The sequence below is a fragment of the Rattus norvegicus genome, chromosome 1 (assembly GCF_036323735.1).
Source record: "Rattus norvegicus strain BN/NHsdMcwi chromosome 1, GRCr8, whole genome shotgun sequence".
Classification (NCBI taxonomy): Eukaryota; Metazoa; Chordata; class Mammalia; order Rodentia; family Muridae; genus Rattus; species Rattus norvegicus.
In genome coordinates this window covers 249,858,424-249,881,214 of record NC_086019.1, presented here as the reverse complement: position 1 = coordinate 249,881,214, position 22,791 = coordinate 249,858,424, and the positions used below count along the sequence as shown (strand labels likewise).

Below are 22,791 nucleotides of genomic sequence, written 5' to 3'. Positions count from 1 at the left end.
AATGGTGCCCACTTGCCTGCCACTTACTGACAATGGCCCGGGGCCACAGACAGCAACACAGTCCACTGCTCTCAGAGCTTTTCTCCAGCTCCCTGGCTAACTATCCCTTTGTCTCTGCCAGAATGGAGCTTCCTTGGCTTTAAGTCCATTCCACTATCTTCTCTCCCTCCATCTGGTAATAACTAGGCTGAGATATGGTGATCCCCTCTTTCTTGGCTCTGTGCCCTGCCCACAACCACATCTCCTGGCATCAGGGCCTCCTTTTCCTTTCTCTTGGGTCTCTATTTATCTTTGTCCTTTCTCATGGAATCTCTTCTAAGTTTCCACTGCTCTCTGGTCCGTTTCTCGGACCTGCTGCACCCTCCTGTCTGTCCTTCTTCACTGAGCCATCCTTGCAGTCCCTCCCTTCACCTGCCCTTGCCTTTCTCCTCGCCTCTTGCCCACTGCCCTTTTGCCCAGGTTGTTTCTCCTCTATCCTTCCCACCATTGTCTTTCCAACTCCCCGAGGTGCAGAAACTGCCCCAGAGTTGTCTGAAGTGACCACTCTGCACACTGACCATATACCAAGTCCTTTTTGGGCATAATTTTCTATTACCACAAAAGCCAAGGATGTTCTTGTCCTTTTAAAAGTAGAGGAAGGCTCAGAGAAGCCAAACGACCAGCATTCAAATCCATGTGATTGGATCATATCCATCGGTCCAACCTGACCCAGCTCACCTGGAAGCTGGGACTCTTTCTACTGCTCCATATTATCTTATATATTTCCCTTATTCCAAAATTTCTGGAAAAATTTTAGATGCCTAAGAAAGTGTTTTGCATATTTCAACACAATGAGGAAATGATTACTTGAACACTGTTTCAACATGCCTAGGACTGCATTTATTAATGGCCACGGACAACTTCACGTCCCTGCCTACAGCATCTTTTGGCACCCAGTGACCACCTCATTTCAGTCATTGTTGAGCCCAAGAACACCTGACACTCAGAGTTACTCTGTGTGCTCTCCACTCGGGGCAACGCTGGGGTATTGACAAGCTGTTGTCTCCCTGGAGAAGGACAATCAAACTGATACGGAATGTGTGCAGAACAGACAAGGAAGGAGGCAGAACGTGGCTGCACTTGAGTTGTAAGAGGGAAACAGAGGTGGCCAAATAACAGAGAGGGCGTTGCATTTGTGGAGGACCAAGGAGCTGAGAGTTTGAGGAGCTAAACCACCCAAAAAAAGCCTCTGAGAAACAGTTGGCCTGGGTCTGAGAAGCTACCCATCAAGGATATTTTAAAGGAGTCCTGCCCATCGTGGTGAGCTTGGCTACATCTTTTCAGGCTGTTCCCAACTCTTGGCCATTCTGACTTCTTTTATTTCCTCGGCAATCCATTCTTTCAAGGTTTGCCCAACAAGAGCTTCCTACTTCCTCTGCTTCTACATCCCTCGGTGCCATGGATTGGCGATCCCCTTCCTGCCCTGCCCACTTTGCATTTTTATTGAGCAGTCTCTTCATTAGACTCTTCTGGCAGAGGCAAAGCACACCCTGTGTGCTCTCTATCATGGACAGACATTCCGTAGCCTGACAACGAAATGGTTTTCCTGTTATTTCTAATTCTCATCTTGGAGATGGGCAGTGCTAAGGGTTTTCCTGACTTCAGTGGCTTGTGAGCTAACATCTCCTGAGGGATTCTCCAGTGCCTCCTGTGTTCTGTCCACGGCCAGAGCTCATAGCATCCTACTCAGTGCTGTTAATGCCATAAGCACACTACTGGACACCTGCTTTGCTGAATGTCTCAGGCTACTCACCTCAGGCCTCCTCCCTGCCTTCCCAACAGTTTCTCCCAGGAATGGTGGCTAACCTGAGAGCCCAGTGTTTTCTGTACCGTCTTAAAAGTGTTTCCTGGCAGACTTCTGGTTCTGTCTGGGTACTAGTACATCTTCATCTAGAAGTGCATCCCTCTGTCATTGTCCTCTACTGAGTGCCTCTACAAAGTTCCATGGCACGGAAAGGGTGAAGGCCCTGGTGTAGAACCTGGTGGTGAGATGTATAAAACCAGTCACGTATATCAGATGGGTACCTTGCTTAATTCTGTTCTCCAGGCCCGGTCCTTCCTATTCTGGATAACTAGATGCCCCTGCTTATGTGATCAGGATCCCGCCTTTGACTGTAGCTGCACGTGACTGTTAAGTGTAGACAAGGGAGTTTTTAGGAGGTGACCACTAGGAGTAGCTCTTGTCATAGAGGAATGTACCTAGAGCCCTAGGAAGGGAGGAAACAGACTGCACCTCTTGGTGACAACTTAGCCCTGTCACCTTCCCTCCCCACAGAGGTGGATGAGTGCTCCTGGCCAGACCATGGTGGGTGTGAGCAGCGCTGTGTAAACACACTCGGCAGCTACACGTGTGCCTGTGACCCTGGCTACGAGCTAGCTGCTAACAAGAAGACATGTGAAGGTTGGTGTCGGACCTGTCAAGTTGAAATGACAGGGAATGGGAGACAAGTTTTAGGAGAAGTGGGGACAGAGATGGGCAGGTGGCTGGCTCCAAAATATCAATGCACAGAGGAGAAGCCTTCTTTTCTGAGGCAGAAGCAAACGGGGACAATCACAAACATAACAGGTTCCAGCCACCCTTGAAACTGTGAGACAGAGGCTGCCGCTTGTCACCTGCTGTGGGTGTGTAACATCCATGTGGTTGTCATGGCAAGACCACAAGGGAACTATGATCACTCTGGTGTGGCTCAGTTGATAGCATTTCCCACACGGCCTGGGTTCAGACCACCTACCCACCTACATGAATGTTCACACAAGCCAGGCTCAGTGAGGAGCTTGAGGCAGACATCTCTAACTCTCCTTTGGTTCAAGACCTGTGGAGACACCAACTGAGCTACTGTGTGACAGGCCAAATGTGCTGTCATCACTTAAAAGGCAGTAGACATTCACTCAACTCCTTCCTTCATTGCCTCAGTGGAAACTGTTCCACTTGAGAAAGAGAGCCTGACTCAGTTCAGACTGTCTAACTTCTTCCTGATTACTAAAGGACAGCAGGTCGTCCTGATGCTTGGGGGAAATTGCAGTCACTTGGAACCAAAAACAGATGAATCTAAAACTGTTTCCCTCCATGCAGTGGCCTGTGGTGGATTTATTACCAAGCTAAACGGCACCATCACCAGCCCTGGATGGCCGAAGGAGTACCCCACAAACAAGAACTGTGTCTGGCAGGTGGTGGCCCCCATGCAGTACCGCATCTCCCTGCAGTTCGAAGCATTCGAGTTGGAAGGCAATGACGTACGTCTCAGCCCCGTAACTGATGTGGCTTGTGACTGGGTTGTGACTGTGTCGTGAAGTGACTCAGAGCTAGAACAGGATCTTCAGGCATCAAGGTGGCCTGGGTGAAATTGCTACACCTGGCAGAGCTGGGGTGCAGACTAGGCAGCACTGGGGGTTGTGGAGAAGGGGGCGTGCTTCATATCGGTTTCGCTATGTGGCCTTTTCACTGAGTCCGAGGAAGATGGGGGACAAGAGTAAAGGAGCAGGAGCTGGGGGTGGAGAAGTCAGAACAGATCCAAGCCCCAGTGTGAGGAGCTAGGAGTTGGCCAGTGTCCAGCAAAGGGGAAAAAAGGCTCTGAGGGGTAACAGCAGACAGGGAAACTATAAAGAGCCTGTTCCTTTCTCTTGGAAGTGACAATCAATAAGTAAGAAGAGGACTACATAGTAGCCCACAGCCAGAATGGTGACATCCGTGTCTACACCTGGGAATAGCATGAGCCCCTGGGGCTACATGTACTTCTCCATGTACCTCTGCCACAGGCCAACTGGGGCTGTCACTTTAATAACAGCAACAGCCTAGCTCTTACCCCTCCATCAATCCTTTGGCTGAGCAAGAAAGACGTCCACACCGAAAATCCCAATACAGGAGGCTCAAGAGATGGACGAACAGTTAAGAGGAAGTACGTCTCTTACAGAGGACCCAAGTTCGATTCCAAGCACCTTTATTGGGTGGCTCACAACCGCACATAAGTCTCCTGACCTCCATGACCATTTAAACTCATGTGCACATATCCACATGCATACACACACACACACACACACACACACACACACACACACACACACACACAAAACTGAGAAGAAAACACATCTGTAAACATTAAAACAAGCAAAAGGAAAAGCCCAATGCATGGAAGGCTCTGGAGCAAATCAAAGTTAATCCCAAAGTGAGTTCTTCAGAGAAAAAAAAGTAACTGAAAGCACATTTGAGAGTAACTGAGCAGGCATTCAGCATTTAAGTTGCTTTCAGAGTAAACTCTAGGCACATGAGGTAATGTGGACGCTATCGAGGTCCAGCTCTACCACTGCCGAGCCAGGTGACTTCAGACAAACATCTTTCACCTTCTGAGCATTGGTTTGGCTGCGTGTCACTATGATAGAGTTGGATGGTGGCCACAGTTTGAGGACATTTCCTCCCATGCTGTCCCCTCATTTGCCACCTCCTAACAGCAGGGGCCCATTGCTGAAGCCAATGCCTTGTGGTTGCCCAAGAGATAAATGAGCAGAGAAGTAAGTAAGGACCTTGCCTTGTGCTGCCAGGAGTGGGACCTCATAGAGCCTCAGCTGTCACAGAGCCATCCCCGTCACCCTCTGGGGCTCACCGACAGAGTGACAATCCAGAGGGCTGGAGTTTCAAGAATGATTGAGCCCACTCGCCCACAGGGAAGGGTGTAGTTTTGGGGTAGAGGAGGCGTATTTCACAGAATTATAAAATACACAGTCCTCTCTATGATGAGGACCTATGAATAGCAGCAGGAGGACTCAGGGGGAGAGGAGGGAGCGGAGAGGGCTGTACTGAGCAGCTGGTTTGTGCTCTAACAGCTCTGGATGGAGTCTTAGCTGTCACCATGAAATACAGGGGTGAAGCTACAGTCCAAGAGTCCGAGGACACCACAACTATGGTAGCAAGAGGGCACAGAGGGGGAGGTGACATCAGTGCTCCTGAGATACATAGATGAGAGGCAGCATCCTGCCCTGGTCCCTGTTCCTCCACAGGTTTGTAAGTATGACTTCGTAGAGGTGCGCAGTGGCCTGTCCCCAGATGCCAAGCTTCATGGCAAGTTCTGTGGCTCCGAGACCCCGGAGGTCATCACATCTCAGAGCAACAACATGCGCGTGGAGTTCAAGTCCGACAACACCGTCTCCAAGCGAGGCTTCAGGGCTCACTTCTTCTCAGGCAGGTGGGGCGGGCCTGCAGAGGCCCGTAAGGCTCCCGGACCCTGGGTTCCTGCAGCTTCCTCCCTGCCTTCTCCAGCTTCCTCTCCGTCCTCCACCCAGATAGTGGCTTTTATACTGTGGCCCAGTTCATCTGCTAGGGATACCCTAACAAGTATTCACTCATCAAGTGCAGCTTAAAACAAAGAATTTTGCCCTCTTAGGTTTTCTGTGAGCTGGAAATCAGGATTCAAGGACACCACAAAGTCTGTGGTAGTCCTGCCGGTCACATCCCACTGGTGTATGAACTGCTTGGAGGGGTGCTTGGATCTCTGTCTTAGCGCTCAGAGTTGGAGCAGGGCCATATTTGTTGGTTGTACAGGTTCTCAGAGTTCTGTCTCTGACTCTCGAGCCAGGCAGTCTCTCAGTGAGCAAGCTCCGCTTTGTTTTAGGACACAACACAGACCTCAGCTCAGAGGTTGCCTCGATGGCACCCGACATTACATAAGCTTCATCCTGGCTGGAAGGCTAAAAAGACAACATTCTAGTAAGACCCAGCTTAGGCCAGGCTTGACAAGGGCTGGCATTTGGAGGAGAGGAGGCCTGAGGTAGTGGGGAAAGGCTCTCTGCCTGATGCACGTGATCTGGGCCAGATCTGAAGGGCTGAGGTGCAGTTAGTATGACTAGAAAGAAAGTAAGCAAGGTCTGGAGAACTTGGACTTGGGGATCTCAGTGTTCTCAAAGACTGAGATAAGACCAGACTGGCAGAAACCATGCCTGGGGTGGGGAGGAGGCCAAGGTGGGCCAGATCAGACAGGGTTAGTCATGATGAACCATGAATAGTGGCTGAAGCTTGAGATCCAGTGGAACAGGATGTAAAGCTCTCTGTAGGTCTTAGTAAGGAGGCCTACAAAAGCCATCAAACCAAATCAGCTGAGAGAGTTAGGAATCTCCTCAGAGGGGAGATGCGAGGCCTCATAAAGGGCACAGTTTCATGTTTGCACACAGAACCCAGGGGCAGAGAAGCTGTGTGCGAGTGTAGGAAGGACCCATGAATGTCAGCAACAGGACCTAGGAAAAGAGGAGGAGGAGGAAGAGGAGGAGAAGGAGGAAGAGGAGGAGGAGAAAGAGGAAGAAGAGGAGGAGGAAGAGGAGGAGAAAGAGGAAGAAGAGGAGGAGGAAGAGGAGGAGGAAGAAGAGAAGGAGGAGGAAGAGGAGGAAGAAGAGGAGAAAGAGGAGGAGGAGGAAGAGAAGGAAGAGGAGGAGGAAGAGGGGGAAGAGGAGGAGGAGGAGGGGGAAGAGGAGGAGGGGCCTGTACTGGGCTTCGACAGTAATTTGCATCTAAGAGCTCTGGATGGGGTCTTGGTTGTCCCCATGAAATACTAGGATGAAGCTACAGTGTGAACTGTCCTAGGACACCACAACTAGAGTGTCAAGCAATTACTGAGGAAAAGGTGGCACCAAGGGACATAGAGTGGAGTAAAAGCAGGGGGAGGATGGAGTGGAGACCGGACCTCATTTACTGCAGAAGGCAGGTGATCATGGAAAAGTTCACACAGCCAGAGTGTCAGGAATCACAGGATAAGAGCCAACACTGGAGGTCACATGTGATTATAATTATAGCAACGGACGCTTCCTGGGAGCTAGACACTGTCCCAAGGGCTTTCTTGATTCCCATTCATTTCCCCCTCAGCATCCTGAGGAGGCCCGAGACGACTGAGACTCAATCACTGACCCAGCCTTACCTCTTCACACCCAGGGGACAGTGTGTGTCCAGACCTTTGGGTCATAATATGCTTCTTGCTGAATGACGAGGCATCTGAGCTGCCTCAGCCTGTTTCTTTGCTTGTAAACTGGGGGTACAGATATGCTTTGCTAAGCTTGGGTGGGAATTAACTTAGGTAACAATAACATATAAGAGGTGTCAGGGCCCCATCCTGTGGTAAATGTTCAGTATATGTTGGGCATTTTCATTATTGCTGCTGTTGTTACTCATGTGAGCCTGTCCTCCAGGGAGCTCCTTGGTTTGGGTGGGAATCAGGACAAGAACATACGTTCCATACGTGAAAGTGCTTTTGCCACACGGAAAACCCCCAAGAGAACGATGGATGCCCCAAACGTCCCAAACAAAGATGCTCCCTCTGTGACGGACACCCCTTTAAGGGACTATGATCTGGGAGGCTCCTTGGAGGACGCCACTTTTGAGCAGGTTCTGAGCCGTGAGGGACAGCGGCAAGCTGGCAGCTCTTCTCAGGAGAGTCCATTGATCCCAGCAGACAAAGACGAGTGTGCCAAAGACAATGGCGGCTGCCAGCAGGAGTGTGTCAACACATTTGGGAGCTACCTGTGCCGATGCAGGAATGGGTACCGGCTGCACGAGAACGGACATGACTGCAAAGAGGGTGAGCCGATGTGGGGTGGGTCCTGTCTGCTGCTGCACCGATTCCCTAGGTGTGGGGGAGGGCGAGGGAGGCTTGGGTGGGAGTCGGCCTGGAGAGCCACCATCTGCAGAGCACCGTGAGATCTCTGTCTGAGTCTTCACTCCCGTGGCCCTCCAGCAAGGTAACTCCTGGTGGCCCTCCTCGGGGACAGCCGTTCTCTTTGGGAGGCCACCATGAGGGACCAGTTAATCCAGTAGGCTTCAGAATGAACACACATGGGTCTAAATCATGGCTGCCATTCCCTCGCTGTGCAACCTTACGACGAGTTGCTTAGACACCCTGAGCTGCAGTTTCCTCTTCTGTGACAAGCAAGGCAAACATGCATCTTTCCTAAGGGTTCTATAAGGATTAAAGCCTGCCTAGGAAGTGTCTGAGACAGGCTGGTCCCTACTGTATATTCTAAGTGTCAATAAATACCAGCCCCATGTCTTTGTCATAACAGCACCCCGTGTAGGACTGAGCATGAAATAGGAGGGGGAATTTTGATTGTTCCCTTCTTTAGTGTCTGCTGAGGGTCTTCCAGAGTCAGATGGCTCTGCATATGCTGCCACTGTGGAGGAAGCCTGCCCTGAGCTTTTCCCTTGCCCAGTGAAGGGAGTTTGTGTGTCTGTGATAAACAGCTCCAGGTCTTTCCCTGCCATGGGTGCAGTAGGGGAGAGGGAGGATGGGGAAGATCTGAAGACCACCTCCTTCCGTTTCCTTATTTGGAGACAGGGAAAATTAAGTAAGAGGGTGCATAAAAACCACTCACCCCAGAGGAAGACAAAGTCAAAACGCCAACACCAAGCCGGCTGTGGTACCACACTCTCAGCTAATAATAGGTCACCTGGCTGGACTGATGGAGGGAAGGCATAGAGACCTCATGGGATCTCTGCTAACATTCACCATGGGTGGCCCTCTCTAGGCCTTTTACATGTGTCGCTAGCCCACACAGATGAGCCTGGAGCTCCTTTTACACACAAGGACATGAAAGGTTTTGATGCCATACGTTGTAGATCCTGTACTTTCACTGAACTCCACCTGACCCCCGGGCGCTAAGTCTGCCACATCCCCAGGGCCACCCTCCATGGAAACAGTCATAGTAATTGAAATGTCTCTCTTCCTGAGCCGGTTCAAGCAAAGCCAACGCCAAGTCACCCCAGATGCAGGCTGGGTGCCCATACATTGGCTATGGACCTTGAGACTCCTCTGTGTTGCTGCCTCCAGTGAATGACCCCTCTGTGTGTCCCCTTCTGACCTCCAGCTGGCTGTGCATACAAGATCAGCAGTGCAGAGGGAACCCTGATGAGCCCCAACTGGCCTGACAAATACCCCAGCCGGAAGGAATGTACCTGGAACATTTCATCAACTGCAGGCCACAGGGTGAAAATTGTGAGTCGCTTCATTAAGAGCATAAACTTTGGCATTAGGCAGATTTGGGTTCAAGTCCTTGCTCCATGACCAGCCTGGAGCATGTCTGGGTCTCAGTTTTCCTGCTGGGAAATGGGGAGATGCTGTGAATCTTGCAGTGGGTGCTCTGAGCGGACGAAGGGAGCATCCTCAGAGCTCTGTAACAACACTGCTCACAGGTCTGCAGTGCTGTGTGTGATTCAGTTGTGTCCAGAGCTGATCTCTTACAGAACATTTTACTCTTAAAGAAGAAAACAAAAACAGAAGACTTAATTTACACGGCACGTTGAGAGGGAAGGTCACAAGTCCTCAGGTCCCCGTTCCCACTCTAGAAATTTGTAAACCTCTTCAGAAGTTTCCCACACAAGGCAAAGCCTGTACCTTTTTTTCTTATCCAAATCACTCACATAGAACAAATACAATTGTTCAGTCTCCTCTGCAGTCTCCAACTTTTTCAATTAACATTAGGAACATCACGCTAACTCCTCCTTCAGTCAAAAATCCAATTACCTTGCAATCATGAAGCGTCTCACCCATGTATCTGATGCGTGGCCTCACACAGGACATTTCACTATTTACAAAAAACAGCAAAACAAAACAACACACACAGAGCACACCCACATATACAGGAATACTCGCAGACACACAGATACACACAGAAGCACATGTATACTCAAAGAAACATATACACACAAACATACATAGGAACACTCACACACAAACATACACAGAAGCACACTCATGGACACATATGCACACAGATATGCACAGGAACACTCACACATGCACAAACATACACAGGTACACACAGGAGCACACTCACAGACACATGCACACATACATGCATACACACAGACACACAGACACACAGACACACACACACACACACACACACACACACACACACACACACACACACACCCCTCAGGCTGTTGGGATGAGCTAGACAGACCTTATGAATGACAGACTGGAAAACGCAGGGAGAAGGAAGAGAGCAGGAAAACAGGGTGATTCGTGGATGATAATGTTGGGGTGTTTCCTGCTGTACAAAGGTAAATTAACAGGCTCCCAAGGCATCATGGGTACAGAAGGGACCCCAAACCATGGGGCTCCTCTGGTAAATGCTGTGTGCTGCCTATGTAGAAACTGCTTTCTCCTGCCCTGGGTCCCTCAGAACAGTGTAGAATCTGGATGAGGGGGTTAGTTGCCTTCGAAAGGCCAGCTTTGCCCTAGACTGCCATCTGCTGGAATGTCCTCTCGGTCAGTCATGAAGAACAGCATTCTCTGGAGTGTGGGACCTCAAACCTGCAATGTGGGAAGCCTCTCTCTATCAGAGGTGTCAGCATCCAAGAATTAGTCTAAGAGAGACATTTCCCTTGAAAATGGTTGGTGAGCATGTGGACGGAACTCTGCCTTCTGTTACTGTAGAGCGACTCCCTGAACACAACCAGCGACCCCCTTCCCACTTTATCCTTTGATTGGAACCTTTGCCTAACACTCCTGCTCTCCCTATGCTCGCCCTGTGCTCGCCCTGACATCACAGGCAGGCTGTCAGCCAGTCAGGCGTCTACCCAGCACCCAAGGAGCTGTATATGGCCAGAAACTGTTCGGTTCCTCAGGCCAGCAAGAGGGGACAGCCTCTGATGGAGGGACGGGAAGAAAGGAGGCGACAGAGTCTGATTATGGTTAACAGTGTGGCCTGGAGAAGTTGGCTCTGGGGCATGCTCGATTCTTACTCCAGCTGAGCAGATTTAAGCAAGCCAATTAGTGTCTCTATGACTCAGTTTCTCCTTCTGCTCACTTGGGATAATAATAGATCTTCATAACCTCATTAGAATTTAAGTGAGAGATTTTTTCATCATTTACTGGAATAGATTAAAAAAAAAAAAACCTAACAAATGTCAGCCTCTTTGAGGACGATGGCAGAACAGCATGGCCCTGCTCGGAGCCCCTGGAATTGCAAGTGTGTGGCAGTGGGCACAGGCTAACGGCAGCACCTCTGAAGCCACGGGTCTTACGTACCAGCTCTACCAGTGAGGACACTGGCCATGCCAGCTGAGCGCTCAGTACTAGCTGGTTTCTAGCTTTAGAAGAAGTAAGTCTGGGCAGCTGGCTTGAACCATGATGGCAATGGTGGGCGCCCCTGAAAAGCTGATAGACAGACACCTCCAGGCCCTGGGTGCCTCTCCCCTCCCCCTCCCTTCTCAATGCCAGACCCTTGCTTCACTCTCTGCTCTCCGCTCCGCAGACATTCAGTGAGTTTGAGGTTGAGCAGCATCAGGAATGCGCCTACGACCACCTGGAACTGTATGACGGGACGGACAGCTCGGCCCCCATCCTCGGCCGCTTCTGTGGCAGCAAGAAGCCGGATCCCGTGGTGGCTACAGGCAGCAGCCTGTTCCTCAGGTTTTACTCAGATGCCTCGGTGCAGAGGAAAGGTTTCCAGGCTGTGCACAGCACAGGTGCGGGGCCGATGGCTTCAGACTGAGCCCCTCACAGGCTCAGGAAGGGCCGTGGAGTAGTGCGCACAAACATCCCCATTAAAAGAAACGTCCCGTCAAGAGAAGCGTGGGCCGCTGCCATAGGCTGAAGGGCAGCTCTCTTTGATGTCTTTACTTGACAAAAGTGCATGTAGGCAATGCTTTGTTGGTGCTGTGTGGCCTTCGTCCCCCTTCCTGCCCTGTCTTCCTCTTTCCCTCCTCCGTTTCTCCCTTTTAAACTGTGACATTTTGCTGGCCTATGAAGTGCAAAGGTCTGAAAACTGAATGGAAGCGAGCAGCCATTTTACTCTCGAGGGGCCGCTTCTGGAAAACGTTGCCTTTTCTGGCCATTTTCCCCCTCTTGGGACTCCGAAATTCAGTAGCTCTGCCGGGTCCTTTGGAAGAAAATGTGTGTGCTTCTAACTTACCCACACTGTTAATATAAGGTCAGTAAGGAAGAACACTGCCATTTCAGCCTTAGCCCTGTGGAGGAGTGCGGGCCCTTTGATCCTGGCATTTAATCGTGGCAAAGCCAGAGGCTGCCCAAGAACCTCAAGTTTTTGTCTGTGGTGCTGAGCAGGAGGTCATGATCGTGGGACACAGCCATTCTTTTTAATTACCCCCTTCCCCTCATCCCATCCCTCCCCTAAACCAGAGGCAGAAAACAGGGCTCAGAGCTCACAGAATGGCAGTCCCTGTGTCTAATAGATCTAGCTTTCCCTGTTTAGCCAGACACCCCACACTTCATGAGACCCTCTCTAGCCTCTGAAGAGTCTATGCTTCCTCCACCAGAGTTTAAGGTCATGGAGAAGGGACTTCGGCTTCTTGTCCCTTCAGACAGAAGAGCACTTGGCTGCTCTGGGTCAGAAAGGTGGCTCAGTCGTTAAGAGCACTCGCTGCTCTTGCAGAGGACCTGGGTCGACTCCCAGTACCCACCCAGCAGTTCCAGTTTCAGGAGAGCCAATACCCTCTTCTGGCCCCACAGACATCGCAAGCACATGCTACACACGTGCACATTCACACAGAGCTCCGTACACACAGAGCAAAGTAAGGTGAACACAGGTGCTCTGGGGAGTTGGGGCACCTGTGGGACATATTTGAAGAATTTAATAATGGGACTATTTACAGCAGGGCTTGCAGAGTGTGGGGACAACCCAAGGGACAGGACAAGGTTTGAGAACCACAAAGCTGTAGTCACCCCAGCCCAGAGGGTAAATGGAAAAAAGGCCTGGGGTGGGGGAGTACTGGGTGCAAGTTGCCTAACTTCCCTCTGACCTGAATGTTGCCAGTGGTTGAATCCAGTTGCAAAGTGACAGGTCCCTGGGGTGAAGGGGTGGTGGGATGGTGGGGTACTGAAATGGAAGGGTGTTGGGATAGAGGGGTGTTGGGGTGGAGAGGTGCTGGGGTGAAGGGGTGCTGGAGTGCTGGGGTGGAGGGGTGCTGGGGTGAAGGGGTGCTGGGATGCTAGGATGGAAAGGTGTTGGGGTGGAGGGCTGGTGGGGTGGAGGGGTGCTGGGGTGAAGGGGTGCTGGGGTGCTGGGGTAGAGGGGTGGAAGGGCTGCTGGGGTGATAGGATGGAAGGGTGTTGGGGTGGAGGGGTGTTGGGGTGGCACAGCAGGTAGGAAGGAGGCATCTTGCCTTCTCATGAGTTGAAAGTCAGGTCAGTCGTGATGAGACTATAGCCAGAGTAAAGACAGGAATAAGGACTCAAGTTGGGCAGTGCTGGAACCACCCTGGCCACCAACTCCAGATAGGATGTTAAGAGCCAAAATTGCCAATAATCCACACCAAGAATGGCACCATATCCCTCCCCCTGCCCCGACTTCTCCTCCCCACCCTACCCCATCCCACTTTCCCACCTCACCCCATCCCATTTCCCCATCTCACCCCATCCCACTTCCCCACCTCACCCCATCCCACTTCCCCACCTCGCCCCACTCCCAACCCCACAATGTAATCCCTTTCAGTAGAGGTGGAGGTTTCTGTTTGGAGGCTTCATTGCAGTTCTGTACGCTTTTATTGCCCTCTGCTGGCAGACGCCACAAATTACAGTATACTCTGGAGCTAGCGGGAGCCCGTTCTGCTCGAGGCACTCCAAGGCTTGGAGCAGTCAGGTCAGTCATGTCTCTGCAGTCAAGTCAATCTACTCTGGCTCCTCCTGATTGGTGGGGAGAGAGAGGGCAGCAGCCAGTCAGGGCCAGTTTGGATGTTCCAGGGAACCCTGCCCTGTGCCCCCACGGGCCTCTGCTTACCCCTCATACAGTAGTATGGTGAGATTGCCTATTGCCCTCTGCAAGGCACCCAACAGACTGTGGAGAGGCTGTTGGGAAGCAGCGGGCTGATGTCCAGACTTTGGGTGCAGAGGGAGAGAGTGAGCCTTCGTTCTCTCTCTCTGCCGCAGAATGTGGAGGCAGACTGAAGGCTGAAGTGCAGACCAAAGAGCTCTACTCTCATGCCCAGTTTGGGGACAACAACTACCCGAGCCAGGCCCACTGTGACTGGGTGATAGTCGCGGAAGACGGTTATGGCGTGGAGCTGGTATTCCGGACCTTTGAAGTGGAGGAGGAAGCTGACTGTGGCTATGACTACTTGGAGGCCTATGATGGGTACGACAGCTCAGCACCCAGGCTTGGCCGCTTCTGTGGCTCAGGGGTGAGTCTGAGAGATGTCCAGGCTACCTCCGGACGCACAAAGAGTCATACCTGAGCTGGAGTCCTAGCTAGTCCCGCCACTGTGAGCCAAGGAGCCTGTTTTACTGGGGCAGAGAGGAAAAGGGATCCCCAGAGACAGGCTGGGAGGCAGCCAGGAGTCTTCCAGTTGCACGAAGGGCAATATCATTATTGAGGAGGACTTGATTATTTTTGCCTTTGTCCCTGTTTTCCAAAAGAGTACTCCCCTTAATTTTTATCTGGGCTTTATGAATTCGTTGTATTTGTACACATTCCCAATCTTTACAGTTCTTCTTTTTCTTGTTTTTCAAGACAAAGTTTCTCCGTGTAGCCCTGGCTGTCTTGGAACTCACTCTGTAGCCCAGGCTGGTCTTACACTCACAGAGATCCACCCGCCTCTCCCTCCCAAGTGCTGGGATTAAAGGCGTGCGCCAGAACCTGGCTTATCCACAATTCTTATTCTAAGCAAAACCAGAGTCTCTGATATTACAAATTATTCCTGGCATAAACATAAGGTCATTATCTTCCTCTCTATTGCCCACTTCCTGGGCTCACTATAACCCCAGTACCTGGCTCAGGGTGGACATACAGTTTGTGCTCAGTGGGCATATAGGAACCGGTGAGACCAATGTCCTGGCTACTCTCTAGTCCCACCACACTAGTCACCATCTGCCCTGGGCTTCATCCATTGTCTTTGCTGAACACGCACGTTTCTTTGCTAATGCCTGGGCATATGCAAATTGTCTTGGAGTCGCCACTGCTCTTAGTGCGACACAGACATCCAGACTAGTATTCATGTCTTTGAACGGTTATCCTTCTGTCTTTCTTTGTCCTCCCCCAAAGAAAAAACCACCAAAGGAGCCCTTAGAGATCATAATTAGTGGGAAACCCTATTAGGCATACCAGGGATCTGGCAGACAGTGGCCTTGGCATCTGGCCTTGCAGACGACCTGGCAGAAGCCGCCTGACAAATGCAGCAACTCCACCCACTTATAGGCCGTGACAGAATGTAGACCTGGACAATGGTCGTTTCCCCCTGTTTCCTGGCAGACACATCACAGTGTTAAAAATCACAGAGCAGGAGATCCAATCTTTCACAATCAGTAAGACCCAAGTGTGGGTCCTGTTGCCCGATGTAATCTTGATGCCTTAAAGGCATGTGCATAGTGGAGCTAGCACCCGCCTCATCTCATGCTTGTGGGGTTTGCATTGCATGAGATCTGGATGTGGTCAGCACAGTGCCTGGTCTGCCTGTGCCCTGACGTAGGATAGATGCTGTGTGTGCTGTGTGTCTAGGCTCAGGTTTATAAAAGCAGGGCCCAGGGAGTCTTCCTTTGAGCAGGAGCATGTCTGGGTGCCTGTCTGGGTGCCTGTCAGAGCATCTGGTGACCTCATGGCTGCTGTGGCCAGCCTTAGACACAGCACACCCTCCTCTGAATTCCAGCAGTAACCAAGTGACCTAAAACCCAGCTTTTCCTTTCTCTTCCCCTCAGCCGTTAGAGGAAATCTACTCTGCAGGAGACTCACTGATGATTCACTTCCACACGGACGACACCATCAACAAGAAAGGCTTTCACGCCCGATACACCAGCACCAAGTTCCAAGATGCCTTGCACATGAGGAAGTAGCACCTCAGTTCTGGAGAGACGGGGAGACTAAGGATGTTTTAAACACTCGCGAATGAGCAGCCCTCAGTGTACAGTACTTTTCTTCACTACGAAAACTCACACTACAATCTTGAAACTGTCTATCTGGATGACAGTACATGCCTCTGGCCAATGCGGGGGAGGAAGAGGGGCCCATTGGTTCCGTTGGTTCTGGCTGTGGCGCTATCAATTCCAGCTTTTGGAGGAGGGCGAAGTTTGGAGTTAGGGATCCACAAGACGGGACTCTTCACATTTGTTTTCAAGCTTTGCTCCTATGGGGCAAAAGGCCAGCCTGGGGCAAAGGGCCAGCCTGAGGCAAAAGGCTGCCTCTTTCTCAACTGCAGACTGGCTTCCCTAGGTGACATGAGCTCGCGCTGGTGACTTGGCTGCCTTCTGACAGTACTGGGCATGGAGGATTAAAGCTTGGCAAGGGCTACGTCGGTACCTACAGGAGTTGCTGAACACTTTTATGAAGCTCTATCAGAGTCAGACAATCAGGAAACCTGAGAATGTGGACACAAGAGTTAAGTAGCATCCCAGGGCACAGAGAGGAGGCTCAACCTGGGAACCACCTAATGGCGTTGGAAGACCTTGAGCATTTTCCTCTGTCACTGCCTGTCCTTATCTCCTCGGGGGCACCCCTTATCATCAGCCCCCATTCAGAAAGGAGAATTCACGGTTGGCCCTAGGAGGACACTCGCCAGTTAGCCCCTCCAGGTTGCTGAGATGGCACATGGCTTTGCCCAGTACTCCTCCTCTCAGAGGCTTAGAAGATGTCACCCGTGATGGGGTTCCCACTGGCTTCCAGGACCTCCATCTGTGAAGGTGCCTGGTCTAGGGAGCCTCAGCCCCTGGACGGCCAGTTCAAACAGCATCTGTGAGACGGAGACGCGCCAAGTCACCTCAGGACCAATCCAGGTCTCACTACGAGAAAACTAGTAATTCCATGTTACGTGAGAGCCATCACCTCTGGAACAAGTCGGTCTTGTGGCACACATGGAACCAGGCAGGTTAGAGTGCATTGGTAACCCTGCTGGGGTTAACTGGGACCCAGCCATCCACTTGCACTCGGAACTCTCAACACCCTGGCACTTGCTCTAGAGAAGTGTTGAGGGTGACGTTTACATAACTTGAGCACCTCAAGGTATAACTGAAACAGTGAGGTAGTTTTGAATGGCATTTCATTAAGGCATCTCTGGGCATTATGAGCTAAACGCTGTGGTATGTTAGCTTTCTAAGAGCATGTATGTCGGAGAACTTTTAAAACAATGTTTACACAACCGCAGGTCCTGTTGGGTTGGTGGTGAACCCAGGGAGGCACAGGAGACTGTTACAGTTAGAGTAGCTTCCGAGCACCAGAATCCTATGGGATGGACTGTCACTTTAAACCAAGCACGTGTGGGGGTTGGGGATTTAGCTCAGTGGTAGAGCGCTTGCCTAGGAAGCGCAAGGCCCTGGGTTCGAACCCCAGCTCCGGAAAAAAAAAAAGAACCAAAAAAAAAAAAAAAAAAAAACCCAAAAACAAAACAACAACAGCAACAAAGAAAAAAACAAGCACGTGTGAAGGCTAAAGGTTCTACTTAAAAAATAAAAAAACCGCAATATACCAATCGCAGGATGACGTCCGACTGGAATGAGTGTTGGGAGCGAAAAATAGAATGAGACAAAAGGGAGAGAAATGCATGGGAGGTCTTTGTTCTTAAAACAGAAGCAAATACAAGTATTATTATTATTAATATATATCTGTATATATGTATGTATCTATGTATGTATGTAAGGATCAGCTATCAACGCCTTAATCAGGGCATCGAGACAGTGCCAACCCACTGACTGTGGCTTATCGTCAGACTCTGGTGCTGGCCCCACACCTTATGCCGCTCCCTTCAAAACCGAGACCTCTTCTCTCTTCTCTGGGCTCTGAACTGAAAGGCTCAGCTTCCATCCTGTCCTGATTGCTGGCACACCCACTCGGAGAGCTTCATGTGGCAAAAGAGACAGCTTGGGCCGTGGTTCTTATCCCATCAGCACACTGTGATAGATTCCACTTCTCTGGTGTGTGTGTGTGTGTGTGTGTGTGTGTGTGTGTGTGTGTGTATGTGTGTGTGTGAGTGTGTGTGTGAGTGTGTGTGTGTGTGAGTGTGTGTGTGTGTGTGTGTGTGTGTGTGTGTGTGTGTGTGTGTGATTAGCTTTTATTTTTTGCCTCATCTTGTCTGTCAAGGTCGGAATGGAAACCAGGAGGCGTAAGGTATCTGTCACCCATCCCACTTTATCTCCTCAGAGATAAAGAAAATTCTGTATTTTTAACCCTTAGAAGTGTAAACAAGATTGGCAAATTCCATGGAAAATAGGACCTGGGGAGAGTCAGGGTTGGTTTCAGCATTTGTCACCCTGGTAAATAATTCTTTTTAGTGTGAATGTTTTCAGAAGCGCACAGCTTTAGTGGAGGCCAGCTTACAACAATAGGGCTGTCATGAAAGCTCTCATTTAGGCCTGTGAGTGACATATTCCCAGAAGACAGGCTCCAATTCAACAAGGGCTGTTAGAGGGCCCCTCCTCTGGAAGCCAACACCCACAGGGATTGCACATGACACAGGCCCTGCAAAAGAACTACAGACTGGCTTCCATGAATAGTCCACTCCACAGAAAGACCCAGGTGCCCACTCTGGTCCTTCCAATTGCTTGGTGGCCTTTCTGAAAATGTCCGATGTGGCTGGAGAGAGGGGCTTGAGGATAGCCCTTTGGCTTACCATCCCTTTTCTATGGGACCAGGCCTGGGGGTGTCATGGAGCTCTAAGACCCAAGAACTGCCTCTGGGACAAGTGACGTAAGGAAGTATTTGTAGCTTGGGACTCCAGGATGAGCTAATTCTAGTATACTCCAAGTTAGCAGAAACTACACCCCAGGGTGGAAAACTTCTCCAAACAGCTGGAGCCAGGCCGTGTATTGATTCACTACTTTCTCTAAAATATCTTTCTCAGTATTTCCCTCTCCACAGTCATGGTTAACCAGCAAATCTACATAAGAATGTGCTGTCAGTTTGGCCCCATAGCTCTTCAGTGTCCTTGGTATTGTTCATGCAGTTTGGGAAGAGATGGTCCCTTAACATCTGCAGTCGTTTTTTAAAGTTTGCTTCACAGATTGTGATCGGCGTTCCAATCAGAAAACCCCAAATATCTAAAATGTCTCTCTTTTTTTAAAGTAGAAAAGTGTTAATCTATAAATATAAAGGTATTTTTTATTTCCAGTAACTTTACATTTCATGTAAAAATGTCAGTTGGCAAGAACATGGGGAGATGGTAACTCTTGTTAAAAATGATGATTTCATTAAAGAATGTGGATTTAGTGCTGTGTTCTGCGTTTGTGTTACTACTTCAGACAGCATTGGCCTTTAAAAAAAAGGTATTCAATTTTTTTGTGTTTATATGCATTCGTCTTTGCCTACACGTTTGTATATGCGTTCTGTGTGTGCCCAGCACCCTCAGAGGTCAGAAGAAGCCTTAGGATCCTCTGGAACTGGAACTACAGGCAGTTGTGAGCCACCACGTGGGTCCTGGGAACTGAACCCAGATCCTCTTCGAGAGCAGCAAATGCTCTCAACTCCTGAGCCATAACTCCAATGTCCACCACTGACATTTTAGAGAAACATTTGGAAAAATCAGAACAAGTCTACCGCAATAATATTTTTTGCAACACACGGGAATACAGTGAAACGCTGGCCCCAATGTGGTGGGAGTCTTTGAGAAGTGAGGGGTCACTTTCCCCATCCACCATGTGTAAAGCCAGAACATGGCTGTCCCTGAAGCAGACATGGACCTTATCATACCAGCATTGCTGGGACCTTGATCTTGGACTTGACAGGTACCACAAGCATGTGTATATAAGGTACCTACCCTGTTGTTCAGCATAAAGAATTCTCTCAATCTAGGCAGCCACTTAGCATTTAGACAGGGCCAGCATTTAGACAGTCATTGGTCTGACTAGGGGTGTCCGCATTTGGGGTCCCCATTGGAGGAGTTAGAGAAAGGATTGAAGGAGCCGAAGGGGTTTGCCACCCCATAAGAACAACAATACCATCCAACCAGAGCTCCCAGGGACTAAACCACCATCCAAAGAGTACATATGGAGGGACCCATGGCTCCAGCTGCATATGTAACAGAGGATGGCCTTGTTGGACACCAATGGGAGGGGAAGCCCTTGGTCCTGCCAAGGCTGGATTCCCTCATCCCCAAGTGTAAGGGAATGTCAGGGCAGGGAGGTGGGAAGGGGTGGGTGGATGGGTGGGGGAACACCCTCCTAGAATAGAAGAAGGGGGAGGGGAGATGGGATACGGGGTTTGTGGACAGGAAACTGGGAAAGGGGATAACATTTGAAATGTAAATAAAAAATATCCAATAAAAAAGGCGTGTCCCCATGTAAATACTGGAAAGCGTAAATGACTGGAGAATCAGAGTTTGAGTACCCAACCTCACTAAGAACGCTCCTTCTGCTGCTCCTAAGGAGATGCTTCTCTGGCCCAATGCGGAAAGCCCCAAACTTACAATGGTTGGACTAAACAGTTTTTGGGGATTAAAAGCCTTTCAATGGTGTAAAAATGATATGCATTCAGTAGAATCCATGCTTTCAAATGCTTTAACTTTCATTTTTGACTAGGCAAGCAGTATGTGGTAAGATACCCTCTCATGGCACCGTGCGGTCACGAGTGATAGCAAAACGACACTATAATATTTGTCATTACCAAGCTGTGAGGGTTGGGAGGTTTTTGACGTATGATGTTTGTAATTTGCAGTAGGGCTGTCGGACACAACTGCCTCATCCATTATGGAGCATCTGTGCTTCCAGAGGAGGGGAAACTGTTTACCTCATGCATCCCATTTCCTTGGCTTAACACTTTCAAGTGCACACTGCAAACCCACGTCTGAGCTCTGGAGGGACATGCCCTGGAGACGCCATGAAGCAGTCTCCTTGGCTTGTGGCTCACCCAAACCAAGCACTTCCTCCTTTAAGAACCAGAGTCTTGATCTGTTGGCAAAGGGTGAGACATTTTGGAGCACATTTTCCTAAGTACACCCTCAGGGGCCTGGCTGTTCAGGAATCCCTGCTGTTGAAACCCCAGGAGCAACCCACTGTCTCCCAGAGCCTGGTCCCTTTACCCTCCTCTGTATGCCCCACCACATCCAGGCGATAATGCCTGGTACAAGATGGTTAGACTGAAATAGCACTCAACTCAAGGTGCCGGCCATTCTTCTGAAGAGATGGTGAACCCATCAGAGGGAGAGTCAGTAAATACATTGTGAAAAGAGCCAGAAAGGACCTGAGTGGTCTTGTGCACCCATAGCCAGGATACAGGACACAGGACACAGGACACAGGACACAGAACACAGGACGTGGTTCTTTGCTTGAATGATGGTAAAGTTCTCGGGTCCGTCTATATGATTCTATGTCTTGCAAAAAGTTTAGCAGCCTGGCTTGGAACAGTTGCGTTGGTTAAGTGTCCAGTCTATAGATTAAGAGATGGAGGTTGGATAAATGGATTTACTTTCTACAGAGGCAACTGTGACTTGACCTTTGGGTCTCACTATGTTGACTCCGAGACTTCTAGATACCAGTATTTTTAGTTTAGACACTCACTGTTGTTTTGGGAACTGGAAGCCCCCAGAGAGAGGCCATATAGGTCTTGTTCAGTAGAGGGATCCAGTGCCTGGCACACTGACGGTAACAGCAGTGGCTGGTGCTCCCGACTGTTCATCAGCATCCAGAAAGCACCCTGACCCACTCAGCTCATCTCAAGGTAAACCTGAAAGCCTGGGCATTGGGAATTCTTCTAAGTCCCCAATCAGATTGAGGTATACAGGTGGGATGAAAAGCTCACCCAACTGAAGGCATTCCAGGTCCCTTCCGATGTAACATCAAACTGCCTCGTGTGCACAGCTAGCGTGCAGTCTGTGCCCGTGTTCATGCCAGCCTGTGATTCTGAGTGCACACCAAGCAGAAGTCAGCACGCATGCCACGCCTACAGTTCTGTGCCCCAACTCCCTTTGCCTCTCTTTTCAGTCTTCTCTTGGTGGTTTTTATTAACTGATCAGATTATTATAATTCTTTTTTTTGTTATCCACTCACTGTTTCTGTGTGCTTGTGTACACATGGTGTACAGTGCTCGTGTGTGTGTGTGTGCATGTGCGCGTGTGTGCGTGTCTCTCTGTGTGTGCACATGTGGAGGGCTAGAGGTCAGTGCTAATATGAGATGGCTTCCCCTATCTCTCTGCACCTTAGGTTTTGAGATGGAGTCTCTTAATGAGTCTGGAGCTCATCAGTCCAGCTAGGTCAGTCGGTCAGTGAGTTCCAGGGACAGGCCGTAGTGATCTCCTATCTCTGACCCCTCCCTCCCAGTGCTAGGCAGGCACACTACTGACTGAACTGTCTCTCTAGCCCTACCACTCACTCTTAGTTTAGAAACCATAAACTATTGAAAGAAGCCTCAGCTCTAGGAGACTTGCATTCATGCAAGGCAGGAGAGCTGGAAGTCAAACCTGTCCCCAGGCTGGCCACAGACTACTGGGTGTGCTGTTCATTGTGGAAGCCACAGTGCCACCTCACACAGAGCAGCCTCAGCACCTCATGCAGCCATTTCTTGTGCTAATAAGGATGTCACGTTGCCCACGTCATGGTTAGGAGTGTGTTTAGTGTGATGGCCGACTGCTGGGGAATGGAGCAGTTCCCCTCAGTCTTCTTGTTCCACACCCCACACCCCATACATACTCTGTGTAGTGTAACTGTGTCGGGAGAGGTCAGAAGAACATATAGGGTCTCTGGGGACTGTAGTCACAGGCTGTTGTGAGTTGTCAAAAGGGAATGGTTAGAACCGAACTCTGGACCTCTGCAAGGGTAGTATGTGATCTCAACTGCCGAGCCACCTCTTTAGCCCCGTCACCCAGTTTCTAATGAGCTGCAGCTGACAGAGCTCCAAGCTCTCTGGCCA

At 50.1% G+C, this 22,791-nt stretch overlaps 1 protein-coding gene across 1 annotated transcript in view; it reads left to right on the top strand.

Annotated features, from left to right (window-relative positions):
* Tll2 (tolloid-like 2) overlaps nt 1-19,165 on the top strand; it is a 115,517-nt gene extending 96,352 nt beyond the window's left edge. Inside the window, 8 exon segments of the mRNA NM_001191898.2 lie at nt 2,315-2,440; nt 3,113-3,273; nt 5,032-5,212; nt 7,467-7,592; nt 8,875-9,002; nt 11,269-11,482; nt 13,902-14,152; nt 15,663-19,165. Coding sequence (NP_001178827.1) covers nt 2,315-2,440; nt 3,113-3,273; nt 5,032-5,212; nt 7,467-7,592; nt 8,875-9,002; nt 11,269-11,482; nt 13,902-14,152; nt 15,663-15,797 — 1,322 coding nt within the window. The 3' untranslated portion in view covers nt 15,798-19,165.
* Nucleotides 19,166-22,791: the final 3,626 nt, after the last annotated feature.